The sequence below is a fragment of the Felis catus genome, chromosome C1 (assembly GCF_018350175.1).
Source record: "Felis catus isolate Fca126 chromosome C1, F.catus_Fca126_mat1.0, whole genome shotgun sequence".
Taxonomy (NCBI): domain Eukaryota; kingdom Metazoa; phylum Chordata; class Mammalia; order Carnivora; family Felidae; genus Felis; species Felis catus.
The window spans coordinates 91,433,157-91,457,012 of NC_058375.1; the positions used below are offsets into that span (position 1 = coordinate 91,433,157).

General features: G+C 37.4%; 2 protein-coding genes across 10 annotated transcripts in view; both read left to right on the plus strand.

Moving 5' to 3' along the window:
* NTNG1 (netrin G1) overlaps positions 1–23,856 on the plus strand; it is a 338,068-nt gene that overhangs the window by 198,534 nt on the left and 115,678 nt on the right. The window lies entirely within an intron of this gene.
* On the plus strand, positions 1,121–2,228 carry LOC101093877 (pyridoxal phosphate phosphatase PHOSPHO2). Its single transcript, XM_003990381.6, has 2 exons — positions 1,121–1,401; positions 1,435–2,228. The coding sequence occupies exon 2, from the start codon at positions 1,495–1,497 to the stop codon at positions 2,218–2,220; it is 726 nt and encodes a 241-aa protein (XP_003990430.2). The 5' UTR covers positions 1,121–1,401; positions 1,435–1,494; the 3' UTR covers positions 2,221–2,228.

Here is a 23,856-nt window from a genome sequence, read left to right on the forward strand (position 1 = left end):
ATAGCATTATGAACTCCTGAACTGGAATTATATAGGCAGTGTGTATGCCAAATAGTCAGAATCATAGCACTATGAAATAATTTCTTTTAGAACTGAAAGAAACCATGAGATAATATAATCTAACTCCCTCATTTTCAAATGTGAAACAGAATAGTTAAGTCAATTAGCCAAGGATGATACTGTTGCATAACCAGGAATTAGAGCCAGATGGAACTTGTTGTATTTTATCCACTGACCTGTTTCCAGTAACTAGAACTGGGCCTGGCACGTAGTAGGGATTCAATAAATACTTACTGACAGAGTGAATGAATGTCTGTGGAATACCCTTTTGAGCATCATGTAAAACAACAATTCTAAGCATCTATACCCTTTCACTTGACATCCTACACTTGATTTTAGCCAAAAGGCCAAGAAGCGATCGCTTGACATCCTTTGACCACATTTGTGTATTCCTTAATAAGACCATAAGGGAACTGGAGCCAAGCCCAAATTTTTGGTAATGCCACTTTTCTAAAACACCAAAATTGCAAAGCTTCAACCAATTGTCAAAAGATAGAGAATAAAATTTATCTATCTCAGATATCAGAGTCATATATCTATTCAGGATAAATGAGTATCACTGTACCCAGACACACACGTCTCTTTTATTATCGTCTGATTCGTGCTTTAAGACCAAAAATTCTGACTCATAATTTCCTCCCTGGGTGAGAACAAGTCCATGAAAAGAAGTGGACCCTTTTGTCCACCCTTAAGAAATATTTAGTAAAATTACAATATCACTATGTGTCCCAAAGCTGTCTTCAAATGAGGTTTGTCTCTTGGGTTCCGCAACTAAAGAGCTAAAAATTATATAAAAACCATCTTACAACTTGTAAATGAGGCCTTTAAATATTGATAGAGTCAGGGTTGGGTTTCAAGAAATTTGAGCTGAGGAGACATGGAGACAGGCAGTGACCTTTTATGAACATATGTCTTTACTAAAATAACTCAAGTTCATTATATGCTCTTAAGTAACAGAATGGGACTAAAACTATTAACAGTTATGATGGGGGGGGGGGGAAGAAAATGAAAGAACATAGTGCATGGCTAGCTCAGAATCATGGAATTGTGGGTAATATTATTTATTTGTGCTTTTCTGTAGTTTTCACATTTCATTCATAGGACATATCATTGAATAAAATTAGTTTTAAAAATAAAGTTAAAATTTAGCAAAGTTACAGGATACAAAATCAACACACAAAAATTTGTTGTGGAAGGTCGGAGGGCAGAGTCCGCGGAAGCGGCTGGGAGGCCAGGACGGCTGCCAACGTCTGGGTTGGCGAGGAGCTCTGGGGACCCGGCCCGGCCGGGTGCTCCCAGCCTCATCCAACGCGATCCTCACAGGAGATGACCCCCAACGAGGTGCCTGCACCTACGTTCGGGGCGGGCCGGCAGGTTTTCTTTCAGAGGTACCACCATAATAATGCTGGATAACCCAAATTTGCTTTGGGAACCATGAAAATTTTGCTCGTTTTTGACTTTGACAATACAATCATAGATGATAATAGTGACACCTGGATTGTACAGTGTGCTCCAGAGAAAAAGCTTCCTATTGAACTACAAGATTCTTATGAAAAAGGATTTTGGACAGAATTTATGGGCAGAGTCTTTAAGTATTTGGGAGATGAAGGTGTAAGAGAAGATGAAATGAAAAGAGCAGTGACATCAATGCCGTTCACTCTGGGGATGGTGGAACTTTTGAACTTTGTAAGGAAGAACGAGGATAAATTTGACTGCATCATTATTTCAGATTCAAATTCAGTCTTCATAGATTGGGTTTTAGAAGCTGCCGGTTTTCATGATGTATTTGATAAAGTGTTTACAAATCCAGCAGCTTTTGATAGCAATGGTCATCTCACTGTGGAAAATTACCATGCTCATTCTTGCAGTAGGTGCCCAAAAAATCTTTGCAAAAACGTAGTTTTGGTAGAATTTATAGATAAACAGTCACAGCAGGGAGTGAATTATACACGAATTGTTTATATAGGTGATGGTGGAAATGATGTCTGTCCAGTAACTTTTTTAAAGAAGAGTGATGTTGCCATGCCTCGGAAAGGATATACTTTACAGAAAACTCTTTCCAAGATGTCTCAAAATCTTGAACCCATGGAATCTTCTGTTGTAGTTTGGTCTTCAGGTGTTGAAATAATTTCTCACTTACAATTTCTAATAAAGGAGTAATATGCCAACAAAAAAAAAATTTGTTGTGCTTGTATACACTGACAATGAACAATCCAAAGCATAAATTAAGAAAACAATTCCATTTACAGCAGCATCAAAAAGAATAAAATACTTAGGAATAAACTTAATCAAAAGGCTAAAAACTAAAAAACTAAAACACTAAAAGCTATAAAACATTGCTTAAAGAAATTGAAGGAGACAAAGAAATGATTAAGAAATCTCATGTTCATGAGTTGAAAGATGTTAAGATGTCAGTATTAGCCAAAGAGATCTATAGAATCAGTGCAATCTCTTATCAAAATCCTAATGACAGTTATTGAGAAAGTAGAAAAACTCATTATAAAATTCATAGGGAATCTCAAGTAACTCTGAATAGCCAGAACAATCTTGAAAACAATCTTGAAGTTGGAAGTTTTATCCTTTTTTATTTCAAAACTTACTACAAAGCTATAGTAATCAAAACAGTGCATATCAGCATACAGATAGACTTATAGAGCAATTGAATATAATAGAGTCCAGAAATAAACCCTTGCATATATAACTAAATGATTTGTGAGAAGGGTGCCAATCCCACTCAAAGGCCTTTGGAACAAATGGTATTGGGAAAACTGGATATCCACATGCAAAAAAAAAGGAATTTAGATCCTTATCTTAAACCATATCAGAATGGATCAGAGACCAAAATATAAGAGCTATACCTATGAAACCTTTAGGAAAAAACATAAGGGGACAACTTCATTACATTGGATTTGGCAATGATTCCTGGAATGTGATACCAAAAACACAAGCAACAAAAGAAAAAATCAAATTTAAAACCTTTCACATATTGAAGGACACTATCAAAAGTGGAAGGCAACCCCCACAATGGGAAAAAATACTTGCAAATCATATATCTGGTAAGGAATTGTTATCCAGAAAATATAACAAACTTACAATCCAACAACAAATGTGAATGTCATACAACAATAAGAATATACTTAATGTCACAAAAGTGTACACTTAAAAATAGTTAAAATAGTAAATTCTATGTTATGTGTATTTTACCACGTAAAAAGTAAATTAAATTAAGTAACAGCAAAAACATAAAACCTATTGACTCAAGTAAAGCACAGAAATTCTAACATATTTAACATTCTTAGCCCTTTGCTATTTTTAATATTATTTTTGGCTTTGAGATGAAGAAAGATTTTGAGCAGGGTTTGAGTTTGTAAGGGGCTTCATAAGGAAGGGAATACATGCTAGTTGGAGGAAACCATATTTTGTCAAACAGATAGTTAATGGGCAGAGGGGATTCTCTGTGTACAGGAGAGATGGAGAGCAATTACAAAAGTGGGCTTAAAGGGCAGGCACAGTAATAGTAGTAGAGGATATTCAATATCAGACTAAGTTTTGATTTCATTGCTTGAGGTAAGCAATGAGGAAAAACTGTAGGTCTGTGTATAATGTATATTGGGGAAGATGAAAATATTTTTAAAAACACTAAAAAGATTATACTACTGTCTGTGTGTACAATGGCTTGAAAGAAGAACCTTATTGACTGTTGCAATAAACATCATGAAAGGTGATGACTGACAATAGAAAGGAAGCCTCAGCCGGCATGGTGGAGGCACAGGGAAATGGGCAGAGCCATTGAGTTGGGGCTGTGCACTCCTCTGGCCACCTACACAGCTCCCACAGGCAGCATCCAGGCCAGAGTACCCTGGGCTGCCTGCACCCTAAGTTATACCCCATTTGGGTCAAACCTTAGTCAGTCCCTTCCAGGAGGCTGAGAGGTGGAGACTCATGCTCATATACATGAAGTAGTCTTCTCAAGGTCATATAGCTGGGTTACTTCAAAAAACAAATCAAAGCACACTTGGTGGTAGGTCCAAACCACCACTATGAGTAGGGAGATAAAGCAACCAGAGTCACAACAACAGAGAACAAGCAACACATTCCAAAAACACCTCCTGAAGGGCCAGGCCCCAGACAGTGTATGACCCCATTTTAATATAATAGTGCTTGCAGGTGCAGGACACATAATGAGCTATTAAAACACGTAAGGGACAGAAAACTGACCAAAATGATGAAACGAAAGAATTCTCCTCAGAAGAAATTCCAGGAAGAAATGACAGCTAGAGAATTGCTCAAAACAGATATAAACAACATATTTGAGCAAAAATTTAGAATAATAGTCATAAGATTAATAGCTGGGCTTGAAAAAAGCATAGAAGACAGCAGAGAATCTATTGCTGCTGAGATCAAGGAACTAAGAAATACTCATGATGAATTAAGAAATGCTGTAAATCTATTGCTGCTGAGATCAAGGAACTAAGAAATACTCATGATGAATTAAGAAATGCTAGCTGCAAAATAAACTAGATGTATGACATCAAGGGTGGGGGGAGCAAAGGAGAGAATAAGTGAAATAGAAGATAAAATTATGGGGGCGCCTGGGTGGCTAAGTCAGTTAAGCTTCTAACTTCAGCTCAGGTCATGATATCATAGTTTGCGGGTTTGAGCCCCACATCGGGCTCAGTGCTGAAGGCTTGGGGCCTGGAGCCTGCTTCTGATTCTGTGTTTCTGTCTCCCTCTGCCCCTCCCCAACTTGTGCCTTGTCTCTGTCTCTCTGTCTCTCAAAAATAAATAAACATTAAAAAAAAATAGAAGATAAAATTATGGAAAACAATGAAACCAAGAAAAAGAGATAAGAAAATACTAGACCACAAGGGGAGAATTAGAGATGTAAGTGATTCAATGAAACATAATATCTGTATCATAGGAGTTCCAGAAGAAGAGAGCAAGAAAGGGACAGAAGGTTTACTTGAATAAATTATAGCTGAGAACTTCCCTAATTTAGGGAAGAAGGCAGACATCCAAATCCAGGAGGCACTGAAAACTCCCTTCAAATTTAACAGAATAGGTCTTCTCCATGGCATATCATAGTGAAACTGGCAAAATACAAAGATAAAGAGAGATTTCTGAAAGAAGCTAGGGAGAAATGGGCCTTAACCTATAAGGGTAGACACATAATGGTAGTAGCAGACCTGTCCATTGAAACTTGGCAGGCCAGAAGGGAGTGGCAGGAAATATTCAATGTGCTGAATAGGAAACATATGTAGCCAAGAATCCTTTACCTAGCAAAGCTGTCATTCAGAATAGAAGGAGAGATGAAAAATAGGTTTTAATAATACCCAAGTCTGTCCCTAATATTTTCAAGGTGGGGAAAGAATACAAATGAAATACTATATGCCTAAATAATAATGTTATACATTGAATTATACCTCTGACTGGCCCATTTTCCCACCGTGGACCCCATAGCCCACTCTCCAATGTGTAATTAAAGGAGCCACCATCTCAACCCAGACAGTTCTGCTGTGTGGAAGATTGATGGCAACATGGTACTGCTGGAGGAAAGTAGACACTGTATCTGGGTCCAAGACTCATAAGTGGTGACTGATCTGCCTGGACTTGGGATGGAAACCTACCCAGGCGAGCAAACCAATGCAAGAAGGTTCTTCTCTCCATTCTCACTTCTCCATTCCAAGATTTCCAGGTAGTTCTAAGAACCTCCCAAAATGACATCAAGTGCTCTCCTTCTGGTAATGGCATTTCCTATCATGCTAACTCTCCTGCCAATAATAACTACAAACTATGGACTAAAAATAAAAACAATTATTTGAAGACTTTAGAGAGAGATAAGAAGCAGGCAGATACTGGAGGGGAGTCAAAGGCATTGAGGGACTTTCACCTCTTTTCAGTTTTTCCCCTAAGGGCAGGTCTTAGTCTGTGCCATGCATGATAGGGAACGGGGTGTAGTTAAAACCAGGATGGAAAATCCTCTTCTTTTATTGGCTTGAAATACCAGAGGACAGATTGAGGCCACCACAACAACTAAAATGTCAAGACAGAAATATGAAAAGGAAAGAGACAGAGATGGAGAAACCTCAAATACTGTATATATAAACTCTGCCTAAATCTCTGGTGAACTCCTGAATCCCTAATGCATGGGATAGCCTCCAAGCAGCGTGGCTAAAGCTAAAAGAACTGAACTGAGATTTTGACTCATATCGCATAGGAGACAGTTTACAGTGTGCAGGTTGAATTTAGTCACAGTCCCTGCCCCCTAAAACAAATAAGTAAAATCAATACTCTTCAGAAGAACATAACAGAATCTAGAGTCTCTACAAAGTATCATTCATAATATCCAGATACAATTTAAAAATTACGCAATATATGAAGAAAGAAAAAGATATCCCACATTCTAAAGAATAGACAACTGAGACCAAACTCTACATGACGAAAGTATAAGAATTAGCACACAAGGATTTTAAAGCAGTTATTATAACAATACCAAAGGATGTAGGAGAATGTGATGTTAATAAATAATTATATGAAATACCTACAGGGAAACAGAGAATACAAAAAGTAACCAAACAGAAGTTCTAGTACTGAAAAAGCATATTTTTCTATAAAATTTTACCACATATACTTAAGAGTTGATTGGAGCTGATAAGAAGAAAGAATCAGTGACCTTAACAATACATCTGTAGAATTATCCAAATCAGAAAACAGTGAGAAAGAAGGTAGAAAAAAGAATGAATCCAGTTTCAGGGACTTTTAGGACAATATCTAAAGGTCCAATAGATATGTAATAGGAGTCCCAGAAAGATAAAAGAGAGAAAATGGGGCAGCAAAAGTATTTGAGGAAGTAATGTCCAAAATTTTCCCAATGGCATAAAGTTACAGTGAACCCCAAGCAAGATGACTATCAAGAAAGCAGCCTCTAGGCATATCATATGCAAACCACTGAAATCAAATGATAAGGAGAAAATCTTGAAAGCAGAAAGAGGTGAAAAGACACATTACATATAAGCAAGCAACAATTCAAATGACCACTGAAAATCTCATCAGAGGCAAGCAAGACCAGAAGACAGGGGAAGAACATTTTTACAGGGCTGAAAGAAAAAAGAAAAAGAAAAAACCCTCTCACCCCAGAATTCTCTGTCCAGTGAAAATATCTCTTACAAATGAGGGCTTATTAAAAGAATAATAAAGATAAAAGAAGACCAAGAGAATTCATCGCCAGCAGGCCTGTACTAGAAGAAATGCTGAAAGAAGCTTCTCAGGCCAAAAGGAAGTGATACCAGATAAATCTTAGAACATTGGGAAGCAATGAAGAACACTGGAAATTGAAAATATATGAATATTTTTCCACTTTATTTCTTTAAAATATATGGTTGTGTAAGAAAATGTATAGCATTTTAATATGAGGTTTATAACATGGATATAAAACAAGGTAACTACAGCATAAAGCATGGGAAGAGGGGATAAATGGATCTATATGTTTGCAAGTTCTTACATTTGACATGAAGTGGTACAGTGTTAGCTCCAAGTAGGTGAGGAAAGGGAAGGTCGGGAAAGGGAAGAAACACAGTTATCTGGGGAGCCTATCTGCCTAGACATCTACTTTGGGTAATTTGGGGTGCGCAGTATTTTTTAAAAGTAAAAACAAAAATACAAGCAGAGGCTCAGATTTTTCTTCCCGCCTTCCACTCCCCCTACACCCAACATAGCTACTGAAGCTCTCTCAGCCCTAAATCTTCTGGTGAGATGTTGATGAGGTTCAGGTAAAATCTCAAGTCCCCCTCCATGATTCCTAACTGCTTGATCTGTTACCAAACTTTCAAAAAATTTTAAGAAAACAACATTTTTTAAAAATGTTTCTATACTGTGATATAGGGGACCTTCTAAAGTCAGAGTGCAGGGCAGTGACCCTTTCTGCGGGGACCTGAGGACATCAGTGGTGAAGTGTAGAAAGAGACAGAGGTATCTACAATGTATGACCAAATTTTTCATCCCAGGGAGCTAGAAGGGTCATGGGGCCATTATTAATATTTTAGAAATTGAGATGGACACCTATTTAAGACTACAGTGAGCTCATATTTTAACTTAACTCAAAAGTGGTAATGGCCTGGGGTGCCTGGGTGGTCTAGTCGAGTGTCCAATTTTGGCTCATGACACGATTCATGAGTTGGAGCCCCACATCAGCTTCTCTGCTCTCCGCACAGAGCCCACTTTAGATCCTCTGTCTCCCTCTCTGTCTGCCCCTCCCCCCCAAAAAATAAATAAAAACATTTTTTTTTAAACGTGGTAATGGGGCACCTGAGTGGCTCAGTCAGTTGGGTGTCTGACTTCAGCTCAGGTCATGATCTCATGGTTCGTGGGTTCAAGCCCCACGTCGGGCTCTGTGCTGACAGCTCAGAGCCTGGGGCCTGCTTTGGATTCTGTGTCTCATTCTCTCTCTGCCCCTCCCACACTTGTTCTCTGTCTCTCTCTGTCTCTCAAAAATAAATAAAAATGTAAAAAAATTTTTTTTTAAACGTGGTAATGACCTATAGGAAATTGGAATCATGAGACTGTAAGAACATGAAACAGGAGATATAGATATGATAAGTATTTGTTAGTTGCTACATGAGCAAATTGGCTTATTGATGACCTACAAATAAAATAGATTGCTATTTTACATTTTAAAATTCCATCAATGGAAAAATATTTTTTAGAAGCAAGCAGATAGCAATAATTAATATCTTTGTTGATTGCAACCCAGTAATTCTGAATGACACCAGAATACCTAGAAAGTATTCTTTTCCTGTGTATAACCTTGAATGCATTCAGACCATTAATAACTGGTATTTAGGGCAATGGTTGGACTCTTCAATGAGTTTTCCAGCTCAGCTAGAAAGTATACCAATAACATAAGCATAAAAAATAGGATTTTTAGATGGAAAGTATATTACAGAAATATTTTGAATGGAATGTTTTATTTCCTTTGGAAAAATTTTTGTAAAGAAAAAAAATTTGGGGCGCCTGGGTGGCTCACTTGGTTAAGTGTCCCACTTTTGATTTTGGCTCAGGTCATGATCTCATGGGTCGTGAGATCAAGCCCCATGTTGGGCTCCACACTCAGCATGAAGCCTGCTTGAGATTCTGTCCCCCTCTCTCTGCCTCTTTTTTTCTCTCTTTCAAAATAAATAAATAAATAAACATTTTAAAAAGAAGAAAAAAAATTTGTGATGTTTCTCAGGAAAGCTGAAACTTGCAAGTCTTTAATAGCATGTTGCATCTTTCTGCACTCCTACCCAAGATGAGCAGATCAGCTGGGAAATCTCATCCACTTCAGAAGCACTTTTTATAGGCCAGCTTCATGGCTGATTACAGATCAGAGAGAATAAAGGGTAGAGCACATGGCCGTCTTGGTTGAGAGGAATGTCCCCAAGTCACCAGAGCCATTCAAATGCTCTTTGTTTCTCACAGCTCTGCCCACTTCTCTAGTCATTATGAGATTGGGAGTCAGCAGAACATAATCTATAAGGTGGGGCCTTTGCTGTGTTCCAGAGTTACCCATTTAGAGGAAGAGATAAAGCATGTTGAAAAGTATGTAGTGTTGATATTAAATGAGAGCATGACAACCACTTATTTAACCTTAGCACTACATAGAATGTAAAATGTGCAAAATCCCATAAAGCATAACAAAAACTTCAAATAGCCAAGGAATGTCAGAAATATATGGTAATTTAAAAAGGAAAGGAGTCCTTTTTGGAAATAGCATAACCATTTGATTAAACATGCTAATGCAATGGAGACATTTTGCAGTTTTAATAATAATTTGCTTATATCTTAAAAGTGAATAGAAAAACTAGTTATATTTAGTTAAGTAGAAGTGATATTACAAGTCTTTTTGAGAACATGACAATATGTAAGAAAAAAAGGGTAAAAGATCATTTAATTGAGGATTGAACCACACAAACTCTAGTTCCAGCACTGTAACTGGAGAAATAATGATACCTATATTACCTCCCTTTCAAGAATTGAAAAAAATGCAAAAGAAGAAGAAGACGATGACGACACAAAATGCAATACAAATAAATGCAAGCATTTAAATGTTTAGTGCTTACTTGTTCCTGATAGTGTGCCAATTCCTGGAGATACAAAAATGAAAAGCCACAGTCCCTGTCTTCAAACTGCTACCATCTGCACCGACTGATAGACATTTCACAAAGAAAATTATAAGGCCGTGTGATCTGTGTAGTGATAGGGATACAGATATGATTACTGTAGTAACACTAGTAAGGAGGAGGAGGGTGGGATGGGAGAAGGTTTCTAGAGGACCTTCTGATAGTCTCTTTTGCATTGGGGTTATTTCTAATTTGTTTTTTAATGTTTATTTATTTTTGAGAGAGAGACAGAGACAGAGACAGAGACAGAATGTGAGCAGGGGAGGGGCAGAGAGAGAGGGAGACACAAATTTTGAGCCGGCTCCAGGCTCTGAGCTGTCAGCACAGAGCCTGACACAGGGCTGGAACTCATGAGCTGTGAGATCATGACCTGAGCCAAAGTCGGACGCTTAACCGACTGAGCCAGCCAGGCACCCTGCATCGGGGTTATTTCTAAACAATTACTTCCATATATTAGGTTGAACCATATGAGGTTGTTATTAATTGATTAAAAATGGTTGAATATTATCTAAGGGGTGAAATTGTCCAGTGTCCTATTTTAGTACCAGTACACACTTAGAAAGACATGTTTTCCTTCTTCTTTCCCTAATATAGGTATATCCAGAAAATTTATTCACAGTAGAAACACACAAAAATACTGAGTAAAATGTGGATTTGCAAGACCGCATGTTGTTTAATCAGACTGAATGACAGGCTCAATTTTCAATACAAAGTTAATCCTGTTTTCATTAAATATAAATGTTATTTATGGAAAACTAGAGTCCTGCAGAAGCAAAAAGATATCTCTCAGGGTTATACACTTTATATTTGCTTAGCATTGATGAATTTAAACCAAGAGTCTTCTTTGCAATTTGATTATTTGCTCTTTTCCTTGATATTGATTATTCTATTAGATTTTGCTACTAACAACAGCATATCTAAAGATTCCAATATTATTTTACTACCAAAATAAAATGCCAAAGGAAATCACACCACAGTTGAGTTTTTGATACAAACTAAAATAAGAAAATATTAAGTTGAAGCATATGCTTCTAAGCAACTCTGGTTTACATGGAGAGGCAGTAGAGGGGGCTTGAAGCAGGAAAGACCTGGGTTCAAATCTAAGCTCTTCCATTTGGTACCTGATAGACTTCAGTCATTAATATTTTTTTGTCTACTAATTCTTTCCACTTTCTTATATTGCTGGACTGTTTATACTAATATATAATTCATATTCTATTGTACCTTCATTAATGCACTTACATTCTCTGTCTTTATTGCTTCCTTTTCCTTTAAAGACTTAAGCAGGTTAAATTTATCATTACCATATTTCTAGGGTTCTCTGACAGTAGAGATCACCACGAAAATTAAAACTGGGAATTGTAAAAAGAGCAGGGCAAGTTCAGGTTTTCTAAGGTTGGCTCCTTGAGTCCTGGCTAAATGCAGTTATATTATACCCCATTTCCTCTGGGTTGCAGACATGTATTTATCCTCCCGATGATGGATGGCCTACTTTGACATTTTGCATGGATAACCCTTGAGAATGAAAACTGTAGGTATTAAAGATTCATTGGTTCATCCTACAGTCCTAACGCTGTCACCTTGACACACAGTGACAGTATTATAATGTCCATTGACCCTGTTGGTCAGCAAAAAGGAGACGAAAATGTCTCAGGATCATCTAAGACAGAAAGAGTTTAAGACTTCTCTTCCATAGATTGCAAGAATTAATACAATTTGTACTTCAGTTTCTTCTCTGGCTTCAGGTAATCTGCTTTTAAAAGGCAGCAAAACCCCTTGTGTCCTGGGGAAGTTCAGGGCTTACCAACTTAAGAACCACATCCAGTTCAGAGGCAAACCCATGAGTTGTGAGGGAATTGAAGCAGGGATTTAGCAGGGGAGGGAAGAAAATTATGTGAGCTCACTAAGGTAGACAGTATAGTGGAGAAGATCTGATACAAAAGGTATTGTGTATTAATAAATGACACTCAAATCCAATTAAAATTAATCACTCTTCGTAAGTCATCTTTTTTGACTAGTAGTCTTATTTCATCTCTAGTATATATTCTATTCTATTCTATTCTATTCTATTCTATTCTATTCTATTCTCAAGGCAAAGTGGACTTCTTAAAATAAGCATTTTGGTGGGTTTGGTAGTAACTTACAAGCGTTCTACCACCTTGGCAATAAAATGTGACTGACCGATCAGTCCCCAGAGAAATTTTGACATACAAATCTCAACCACCCACCCCAAAAAGAGTATAACCAAGGCATTAATAAAACCATAATTATACCACTACCATAATTGAAAGATGAATGTCATAGTTCAGATTTAAATGCTTTACACAGATAAAATACTAAACTATAAAAAATGAAAAAAACATAGAGGAGGGCTCTGTACATTGAGATATGTGTCTTTACAGTCAACTAATTAGTCGCTACTGAATGTTTTTGCTTTGCTCAGTGGCATGTGGTACATAAATCATTGCAATATGTTAAATGCAAATGGTTGTTAATAGAGGAACCATCTGCTCTGTGCTGGAGAGTTTGTTAAAAAGAATGTGGTGAACCTACTTTGGATGATGTTGAAAAACTCAAATACCACATTTCTAAAATGAGCTGCCTCTGTTAACCCCAACATTACTAATGCTCCTCTGGCCTTTTGAATCCTACAAATTCATCACTAAACCACTCGTAACATAGTCTGTGCTGTTTTAATGCAACCCCGTTGGACACTTCTAAAGGCAGAACATTCTACAGAGGCTTCACACTGCACAGAGATGGACAGTGTCCTAAAATTGTGTTCAGGGATTTAGAACAACCAATAAATAATCAGACAATCCTCTCTAGAACATCTTTGCTAACATGAATAAGACAGACTCTCCATCCCCGTCCCTCCTGGAAGGTATTCCTTTATAGCTGTAGATCACTGGCGAGTTGCAGGCTGATGATGAATTGCCATGGGTATCATCAGCGTTTGCAACCTCCACCTCCCATAATCCACAATACTGTATTTCTCCAAAAGATCATCAGTGCAAAGGGGAGCCATGATTTCTCTCCCAACATACTTTATTAGATGCTGTCACATAGCTTCCCAATAATGTCCGCCAGACTCACTGATGACAGTGTAAAACATGAGAAAATTAGTAATAGGACAGGAATCAGAGCCATCAGGTTTCCAATGTTATGTTCCACTTTCTGGCAAAAAGGTAATGCTCCTTAATCCTGCCCTTTCTAATCAGTTCCTGGTCAAGGTTGCTATCAGTATATTTAAGAGCCAGCTGCCATGATGATCTATTACATTAATCTCCATTGGAGGTGTGCTCCAGTGATACAATACTCAAAATAGAACTTTGGCCATGAAAGAACAAGCTTAGAAATTAACTGTGTGGATGAAAATCTTTAAGTATACAACTTCACTAAAGCCAGATGCAAGGTATGATTATTGGCTTACTGCTAACTTGGCTTTCTCTACCCTACTTTTTTTCTCCTTCCCTACCCCCACTCCTCTCTCTTTTGGCTTTTACAGTATCTGATTTAAGACTGTGCTTTTGGGGATTCGCCTGCGGGAGAAGAGGCTGCAGGAGAGCTCATTAGCCCAGCAGATGCTCTATCCGTGGATGAATTATACAATGAAAAGCTTGCTTCTGAGGGCCACCAAAAAGAGCCGGGGCTTTGTGGAGGTGGGCAGCCCTGCAGTGCAATACAGGCTTTTTATTTGTTAAAAAGGGATTTTGTACTAAAAACATTTCCCTTTGTTTGTTCTCATGAAAAGAGGAGCCTCCTGAAGGCTGCGTGCATTTGATGACTCCATTTCCAAATGAACACTTGTCAGTTTCCAAAGGGGGCTGCTGCACTTGAAAGTTACACAAAACCATTAGGAGATGGGGAGACTGGCAGGATAATCAGACAGGCAATACCTTAAAGGCAGAGTGTGCCGGCTGTGAATTTGAGAAGCTCGAATATTGAATTGGATTCTAACAATGATCCTGAACCTTTACAAAGCCCATGCTTTAGATTTGGAGCCTAGAAGAAAAAAAAAATCTTAGGTTGTCTAATTACATTAGTTTATTGAGCTGTAGTACCACTTTGGCTCCCAGAACACCACTTTAATTTAATTTAGATTTTGTTACTTCTTCCCCTCCAAAAGGAAAACTTCACCATGGAGGCATATTTATTGTTTTTAATGCTTGTGTTTGGAAACATTCACTAATTCATTTTCCCACTTAATTACAGGGAGCAGGAGGATTGATTCTTTAAACCTACAGATGATATTTACCAAAGTTTTTCATGGAAATATAAATGGAAAGTTTCTTTGATCCAAAATTATAGTCTGATTTTCTGGAGTTGTTGTTGGTGGTGTTTTTTTTGTTTTGTTTTGTTTTGTTTTGTTTTGTTTTGTTTTGTTTTGTTTTTAAGGAGAGGAAAGGGCACCCAGGGAAATATGAAGAGCCAGCAAAAGCCAGTTGCAGAGACATGGTATTCATCAACCTTGAGTGTTTTGTATAGGGAAGTGCATTTGGGTCATTGCTGCTTTCCTTCTTGGCAGGATCCTATGGGGCCTCCCCAGTACACTGTGCTGATATTCAGTGACACACACACCAGCAGGGAGGGCATTCAGACACATTCCATCTGTTGGTGGTTTAATTTTTTTTCAAATTCACTTGATGAGGTATTTGTCAGCAAACTTGTCACTCTGTTGTCTTTTGGAGGTTTGAGCCCTCTTCTTGGGCACAAAGGTATCTCAGTGATGCAAAGCAGAATTTCATAGCCCTCTCTTAATACTTTTTTATACTGGCAATGTCCTCAATTCCAAAATACTTATCTCACTTTCGTTCTGAAAACTCCTCTGGGTCATCAAATTCAAATTGTCTAGTTAGGTGAAGGCAGGCATTTATTCATTTTTTATAATAAGAGTAATTTTTTAAAATCTTGCCGTGTCCTTTACAATGTGATATTCTGCTTTAAAATAGCAGGAAAGGTTGACTTGTGAAGAAAATATCTAGTTAAAACAGATCAAAACAGTATATTTGTTGTACTAACAAGAAAAGCAGTCCCAAGCCATTCAAACACTGATAGTTATAGAGTAGTTCCAAAATGTCCCTTCTAATTTTTCTTTTTTCTAAGAAGGGTAAGACTCAATAGTTCCAAGAGAGAATAGGGATCACACATTGTGTCATAGAATTTGATCATGAAAATCTCTCCCAATGTTTGAGTTAGTCTGATTTATTTATCTGGGAATTAAAATCCAGTGTTCAAAAGCTATATGGAAAATCTGGGTAGTATCTGATCTCCATACTGCTTGCTTCCAGAATTAGTTATTTAAATGGGGGGGGGGGTGGCTAACATTTTAAAATAGGTTATAAGCAGGAACTCCATCTTGGTATGTAATGTTCAGAATAACCAAACCTTGGTGTTCTTTGTGTGAACCCAAAGAACCCAGAGGGTGATTTTCAGTTCTGTAAGGATCAATGATCAGCAGGTCACTGGACAGGTGTGAGATGCTGTGGCATAGAAGTCACCAACACAGCAGCAAGGGGCATCAAGTTACTTTGGCTTTATCCTTTGAAATGCCATTTTTCTGGGATGAGAATGTCAGATGGCATTTCATATTATTCATGATGGCAACCCTTCAAGCTGAGAACCATTGTTCTAGAAAACCCACCTGTAGATGGATAACTATCCTTATAGCCAATAGTCTGAATGCAGATTTTTTAGGGAACTTGGAGACTCTTCCCCAAAACAAATCCCCATATAAAAAGTGTGCTAACTGCCCTACATTAGTGCTATTCTTTTTATTTTAAAAACTTTCTGAATTGAGGGTGCCTGGGTGGCTCCGTCAGTTGGGCATCCGACTTCAACTCAGGTCATGATCTCACACTCTGTGAGTTCGAGCCCCATGTCAGGCTCTGTGCTGACAGTTCAGCTCAGAGCCTGGAGCCTGCTTCCGATTCTGTGTCTCCCTCTCTCTGCTCCTCGCCTGCTCGCACTCTATCTCTGTCTCTGTCTCTCTCTCTCTCTCTCGAAAATAAATAAACATTAAAAAAAATTTTTTTTAATAAAAAATAAAAAAAATAAAAAACTTCCTGAATGGAAATATTTTTATTTCTAGATCATGTATCTGACATGGTGAGTAATACCCGATTCCCATTTCTAGACTGAGGGTATGTATAGTCTTCTTAGAATTGAAGATGTTCATCAGTTCTCCTGGCATACATTGTGTGATTTGCTGATCTGTTTTCTGAGAAGGGGTTCCTGACGCTGCATAGGCCCCAGGACATCAGAAAAAGTACAGTTGTAGCAACCAGAAACAAACAAAACAGGCTCACTTTAGAAACCTGGATTTGGGCTGGGATCTGGAGTCTCCCTGTGTGTGTGGCTGATGTCCTGCAGTCTGACTTTCCCAGGCACTGCAATTTACATAGGCTTCAAAAAGGAGATATGTCTCAGAATAAGAAATGCTGACCTACAGCCAACCTAAAGTGACTGAAGGTTTTCTCCATCAGTAACACAGCTCTGGGAGAGGATTGCTCCCTGGAAACACCAGGTCTATGAGGAAACTGCATTTCTTTGGCTCTAAGCATGAATTTAGTATAGTTGGCTGGCCAGGGGTAAAATGGGGCTTGAATAAGCCATTTTGGCACCCTTGGGGATTGCAGGCTGAGAAGATGACCAGTCATTTGAAAGCAGCCCAGATGTCAAGGGAGAGGTTAGCCCGAAAGTGTGTTCCAGGCAGCAGCACAGATACGGCCTGTGGCCCCTTCCTTGGATAACAGCTTGACTACACGGGGTGGGATGGCTGTTCTGGATACAGAATACATTTCTCTCAAGGTGCACTCACAAATGCGTTATATATTTAGATTTTTTTTTGGCAAGTTTTAAAAAAAAATCTTCAGAGATGTCAAAACAAGTGAAAAATTTATATCCAAGATAAAATGTTCAGTGCCTGGTTTAAAAAGAAGCTTTGATCAGGCTTAGGGGACCAGAATAGCATTTGGAAGTTATTGCGAGGCAATCTTTATTTAAAACATGCCTTCCAAATTGCTTAACTATGTCTTTAATCTTGCCCCATAACAGCCAGGACTTTCTTATCTTGTATTTGCACATGTAAAGAACCTACACGTAGTAGGAGTTTTATCTTAGTCCCTTATTTCTGCCATCATCTCTTTCTGCCCTAGAAAAAAAAATGTTCTTCCTTTAGGGGTGCACTGACCCTGAGAAATGGTACACCAGAAGCAGTTGCAGCATATACTAGGGACAAAGGCAAAGGAAGTAAACAAGAACAAGACAGAGCAAGCAGGAAGAGTAGATTTCCAGTGAGAACAGAACGTTCACACCAGAGTCACACCATTTGTATTATTTAATGGTCATCTTTGTAGGTGGACAGACCCATTGGAAATGGCTCAAATCCATTTCTCCATCATTTACTACCTCTGGATAATGTGGGCAAATGCCTTGTCTCTCTGAGCTATATTTTCCACATCAGTAAAATGGGAATAATAACTGGCCTTGTGGGGTTCTTGGAACGATTAGTGTGTAACATTCATCTTTTCCTTTGGATATGCAATGCTACTTCTGCCTTATGTTGGATTTTTCTCTAGATAAAACTCTCATTGATTTTATTTCAATGAGCATTATCTAAAATTGTGTTTAGTTTAGTTTTTTTTTTCCCCAGACCTACCTGAATGCTTTTGATAGTCTCATTCCCAACTTGTGCTTTCAATTTTCTCTTTATTTCTTAAGGCTATCAAACATACTTATTTTGTATTTGATCTGAATATTCCAACTTCTTTTTCTTTTTCTTACTGAAAGGGAGTTTTATTTAAAGAATCATCCCACATCAATTCAAATATAATTATGTCAAAGTAACCAATATAGTAAAAACTTACTCAGCAGCGCTCGCTATATGCAGCAGGAAATGGAGTGATAGGAAAAGGCAAGCATTCCAAGGCCTGCTAGACCATATTTATTATGTTGCTTATCTTCTCAAGGCCAATGGGAGGTGATTTGGTCATACTTAATAGAGCTGATTTTCTAACATGTCAGGTCTTTCAATATTAGGAGGTTAATAAATCTATTAATATAATTTAGGAAATAAAGTAGAAAATAGAACGTATGGTATCTCATAGATATCCAATGACATTTATTAGTATTAATCTCATTTTTAATTAAAAATGATCTAAAACAAGTTGATATCATCTGTTATTCTTTAAGAAATTAAAGTATGAATTGGACAAAGAAATATCTAAGTAAATATATTTATTATTACATCAATAGGCAATATTACTTAAGCTTTTCACAGACTATGCTACAGCACACCAGAAACTAGTATACTAGAGTGCCTAAAATAGATAAATCAGCCTTGCTAGAGCTGGACCCATTCCATTTCATATTGATACTTGTAAGAATTCCTTTTAAAAGCTGACTATTTCATCTGGGCTCAGAATCAATCTCCAATTTCTGTGTGTGTGTGTGTGTGTGTGTGTGTGTGTGTGATGGATTTATTTATTTTTATTTTTAAAAATTTATTTATTGGGGTGCCTTGTTGGCTCAGTCAATTAAGTGATCAACTTCAGCTCAGGTCATGATCTCACAGTTCATGAATTTGAGTCCCACGTCAGGCTCCGTGCTGACAGCTCAGAGCCTGGAGCCTGCTTCAGATTCTTTGTCTCCCTTTCTCTCTGCCTCTCCCCTGCTCACATTCTCTTTCCCTCTCAAAAATAAATGAACATTAAAAAAATAAGTAAATAAAAAATTATTTTTATTGAGGTAAAATTGACATATAACATTATGTTAGCTTTAGATGTGCAATGTTATGGTCCAATATTTGTGTATATTTCAAAATGATCACCAGAATAAGTCAAGTTAATATCCATCTCCATACATAGTTATAGAATTTTTTTTCTTGTGGTGAGAAGTTCTAAGATCTGCTGTCTTAGCAACTTTCATATATATAGTATTATTAACTATAGTCACTATGCTGTACATTATACCCCCATGACTTATTTATTTTATAACTTTTGACTTTCTTCACCCATTTCACTCCATACCTCTGGCAACCATCAATCCATTCTCTGTATCTATGAGCTTCTTTTTGTTGTTATTTTTTAGGCTTTTTTAGATTCCACATGTAAGTGAGACCATACTTTATCTTTCTCTGTTTGACTTATTTCACTTAACGTTATTGTGTTACCCTGAAGGTCCATCCATGTTGTTGCAAATAGCAAGATTTCCTTTTTTTTATGGATGAATAATTCCATTGCATATATATGCATGCATGAATTTACCCTTTTCTGCAAGACCCTAATCCTTTTTGGATTCCATCTTTATTTAAGGTAGTCTTTGATCCACCGGGCTCAAGTTCTTGTCTCAGTACCGGTCTAATTCTACCACCACCACCACCTTCAAGCTCTAGGACATAGAAATCTAATAATCCAGTGGTGCCAATATTCACTTGATTCCTTGTTTTTTGTTTGTTTATTCCTGACTCCAGTGGATTCTCTATACTCTTACAGTTTTAAAAATATGTATCAAATATTTTTAGATTTTGTGTTGTAAGGCTAGTGTATACTAGACTGCCATAATGGCAGAAACAGAAGTCTTTATAAATATTTATGGCTGTTTCTTTCACTTTAAATACAAGTACAATTCCATTGTGTGTATATATACATATGCATATATATGTATGTATCATATACATATATATGTGTATATATGGTATATATGTGTGTGTATATATATATATATATATATATATATATGTATATATATATATACATACACACCACAATCTCTTTATCCATTTATTTATTGGTGTATACTTAAGTTTTTTTCATCTCTTGGCTATTATAAATAGTGTTTCAGTGAACATAAGAATGCATATCTTTTTGAGTTAGTGTTTTCATTTTCTTTGGATCATACTGGAAATACTGGATCATAGAATAGTTCTATTTTTAATTTTTTGAGGAACCTCCATACTGTTTTCCACAGTGGTGGAAAATGATTCCAGATTATAACATCTGTTTTGGGCCCCTAAATCCTAGTATCTATTTGTCAGTCTTGGGCTCCAGAATCCCTACACAAGCTTAGCCAAGTTTAAATTTTAACTACTTTACTTCTTTTTTTTTTAGTTTTTTTTTTAACGTTTATTTATTTTTGAGACAGAGAGAGACAGAGCATGAACGGGGGAGGGTCAGAGAGAGGGAGACACAGAATCCGAAGCAGGCTCCAGGCTCTGAGCTGTCAGCACAGAGCCCGACACGGGGCTCGAACTCACAAACTGTGAGATCATGACCTGAGCCGAAGTCAGCTGCTTAACCGACTGAGCCACCCAGGCGCCCCACTACTTTACTTCTTTTATAGACATTTCATGGTTTATTAAAATTTTGAAATGATTTCATTCTTTACTTGACTGGTCTAGTCAAGTATATGATTGAGAAGTGACCAGAAATTCTAGATCACAAAGTTTACATTGAAAGAAAGAAGATGGGCTGGTTTTAAAAGCTAAGAGAAAAGGAGAGACACTGGGCAAAAATGTATTTTTTAACACAAAAGGATAAACATAATGTTTTTTTTTCATGGTATGTAACAATTTGTTTTTCGCAGAGACAACTATAAATGATTTACAGCAGGTTATCTGATCCTAAGCTTTTCAATCATATGTGATTAAAATGGTAAGTTAATATGAAATGAAGGAGAATATTGACTGAAAACATTTGAAATATAGATGGAGTTATTCAGTTAGAATATTGAAGCTGTGCTTTATTTCATATATCTAAGAAACATTTGGAAACTCTAATGGTAGAATCTATAGCATTATAACCTACTCAACTATGTAGGGCAAATTACTTCTTTTAAATTTGTGACTACTCTTAAGGAATACATTATTTCATTCAAATATAAGATTAGGATTTTGAGATATATTGAATTTTAGATGAACTATTATTATGAACTCCATCTTAAACTTTGTGAGAAAATATTTACACATCCTAAGAATGTGATAGAGATTTGGGGTACAACAATATGCAAAATCTGAAAGTAAATATCAAAATATGGCTTTTCTATCTTTGTGGAGAAAAAAAGTAATTGGGAGAAAATACTGTCTTCTTGACTCAGGGAGCACCTCAATTTGAGTTATTTTTAAAGTTTAGTTTATCAAGTCTTGTTGATAAAGGTGATACTCCACACAGTTGAACATTGGAAAATAGATGGGTGTGAAGAGCTAGGATGTAATTTGTTTTTCTTGACGTCTGTGAAGAAGCTAGAATTAATCAACAGCACATGGCAGCTTGCACACAGGTTTGGTCACTACTGGGGGCTTTCTGTTCTTTTGTTCTGGATGACTCTGTCAACAGTAACATTTTTCTTGATCTCCAATTCATCTGCTATATCTCTAGTGTTGCTTTAGCCCACTAAAAATGTGGTCATCTTTTCCCAAAGTAATATCCTATGAGTAAAAGCTTAAATTCGAATATCTGTTTTGAAAGTAATGAATTCTAAAGAGCCCCTTGAGATGGTAATCAAATCATTCCAGGAAAAAAAAAAAAAGGCAGAGAGTTTAACAATATCCGCAAGCTGAGGTTGCTTGAAAACACACAATATGAACTGAAATTTGAGCATATTTCTACCCTTTAGACATTATAAACTTGCCATAGCACCCTGCTGTGGGGACAGCTTTGGTGCCCCAGAAGTAAGAGTTTAGCTGTGATTAAAGGATTGAGGTCTGTGCCTTGAACTGACAGATTCATTTTTTCCTAGGTTTTCCCTGTTAATTCTAGGCTTGACAGCTCCACCATAAATTAATCTAAATGATGGCAGACTACTACAAGCCTGATCATTGTCTTGCAAAAAAATCATAAAGTACTATTGAAAATTCTGACATCTCTATCACAAAATGCTATTCCCATTTGGTAGAAACTTGAACAAGGCAGGTAAAACCACAGGAAATTGCAGCTCCCTCAAGGCTGGTGGGGAAATAGAGATGTGGACACACACACGGAGCTAATGGGGAGAATGTGCCTGACTTCTGTGATCCTCAGTGTTGGTCTTCTAGTAGTTCATGACAATGTAATTACATCCTGCCTGCTCAATTTTTCTTATAACCAAGGTTGATAACTATAAACCACTGTTTATGATTGTGAATCACAGCCTGAAGCAACGTGGCATGGACATTGATTGCAGAGAAATATGAATAGCAGATGATAACAGATTGATTGACTCAATCTGAACCCTATCACAGACCAGTTAAGACATCAGAAAATCCAAGCACCACCTAAAATCAATCTTAGCTTCCTAGGAAGAGACCACACGAATACAGAGTGAACGGGTCCAGTTGTCCAGTGAAGCCTTCATAGCCTCATTAGCCCTATTCATACCTATAAGATGATCATTCTTCTGGCAATTAGCCTTCTCTGCAGACGTGAGAGTAGGTACCAGAAGTTAGAGGTGGCATTTTCTGTTTTCTGTCTGTGTTTGGCAAGCCCCTTCCCTTCTCATTTTTATAACTCACCCTGTGTTCTTGAGTTTGGAGCTCCCTGTTTCTGTGATTAGAAAGCCTAGAGATATTTTCATTTGTGGACACTGCTTATAACATTAGGTTGCTGAATAGTCAAGAATTAAGCACATCAACTGTGCTAACTTAAAATGCTAAGGCAAAGAAGACAAAAGAAAGGGAGGAAGAGAAATGGGAATAAATATTTATTGGAAACAATATTTTTTTCTCCAAAGCCAACTACCATTATCTATGAATTCATATACTATGTAAACTCAAAGAGGTAAGGCCCAATCTGGTCCTTAGATGTATTTTATGTGGCCAACACAGTGTTTTAGTTATATTTAAAATTTGAATGCCCTTTTATGGAGCCTATACTTTCCAGGTAGTTCCATCTCCCTCCACACCTTGTTGTCTGATACAAGGTGTGTTTACCTACCTGACAGCTGAAGGCAGTTGAGTTGTGACACCTCCCCGCACCCCCCCCCGCCCCCCGCCGTGGTCTAACCCCATCCAATAGATTGATTTGGAAACATTGACTTTTGAGGAAAACGGTTGCTGAAATGTAACTTATTATATGCCAGGTACTGAACCTGACATAAGCCAAACAAAAGATTTTATAATTTAAGGCAGCGATACATACCATGAAGAAAAATAAATTCAGTTAAGGAAACAGAGCGAGAACACAGGACAGCCACTTTAGGAATGGTCTAAGAAGACTTCTCAGAGGACAGGATATCAGAGCAAGAGTTAAGTGATGTAAAAGAGTGAGCCTTGTAAACATCTGGGGGAAGAACTTTCCAAAAGGAGGAGTAGCAACTGTAAATACCCTGAAGAGAAACAGGAAGTAGACCAGTGTGGAGCAGTGGAGGCAGAAAGTGATATACACTGTGATGAAGCACTTAAGTGCCAGATTGCTTAGGTCTTACAGGCTACTTCAAGACAAGGGGAAGCCACTGGAAGATTTTCAGCAAGAAAATCAAGTAATTTAACTTATATGGTAATAAATAGATAATTTTTATTCATAAGTGGTACATAAATATTTCTTTTTTGTTTGTTTGTTTTTTAATATGAAATTTATTGTCAGATTGGTTTCCATACAACACCCAGTGCTCGTCCCAACAGGTGCCCTCCTCAATGCCCATCACCCACCCTCCCCTCCCTCCTCTC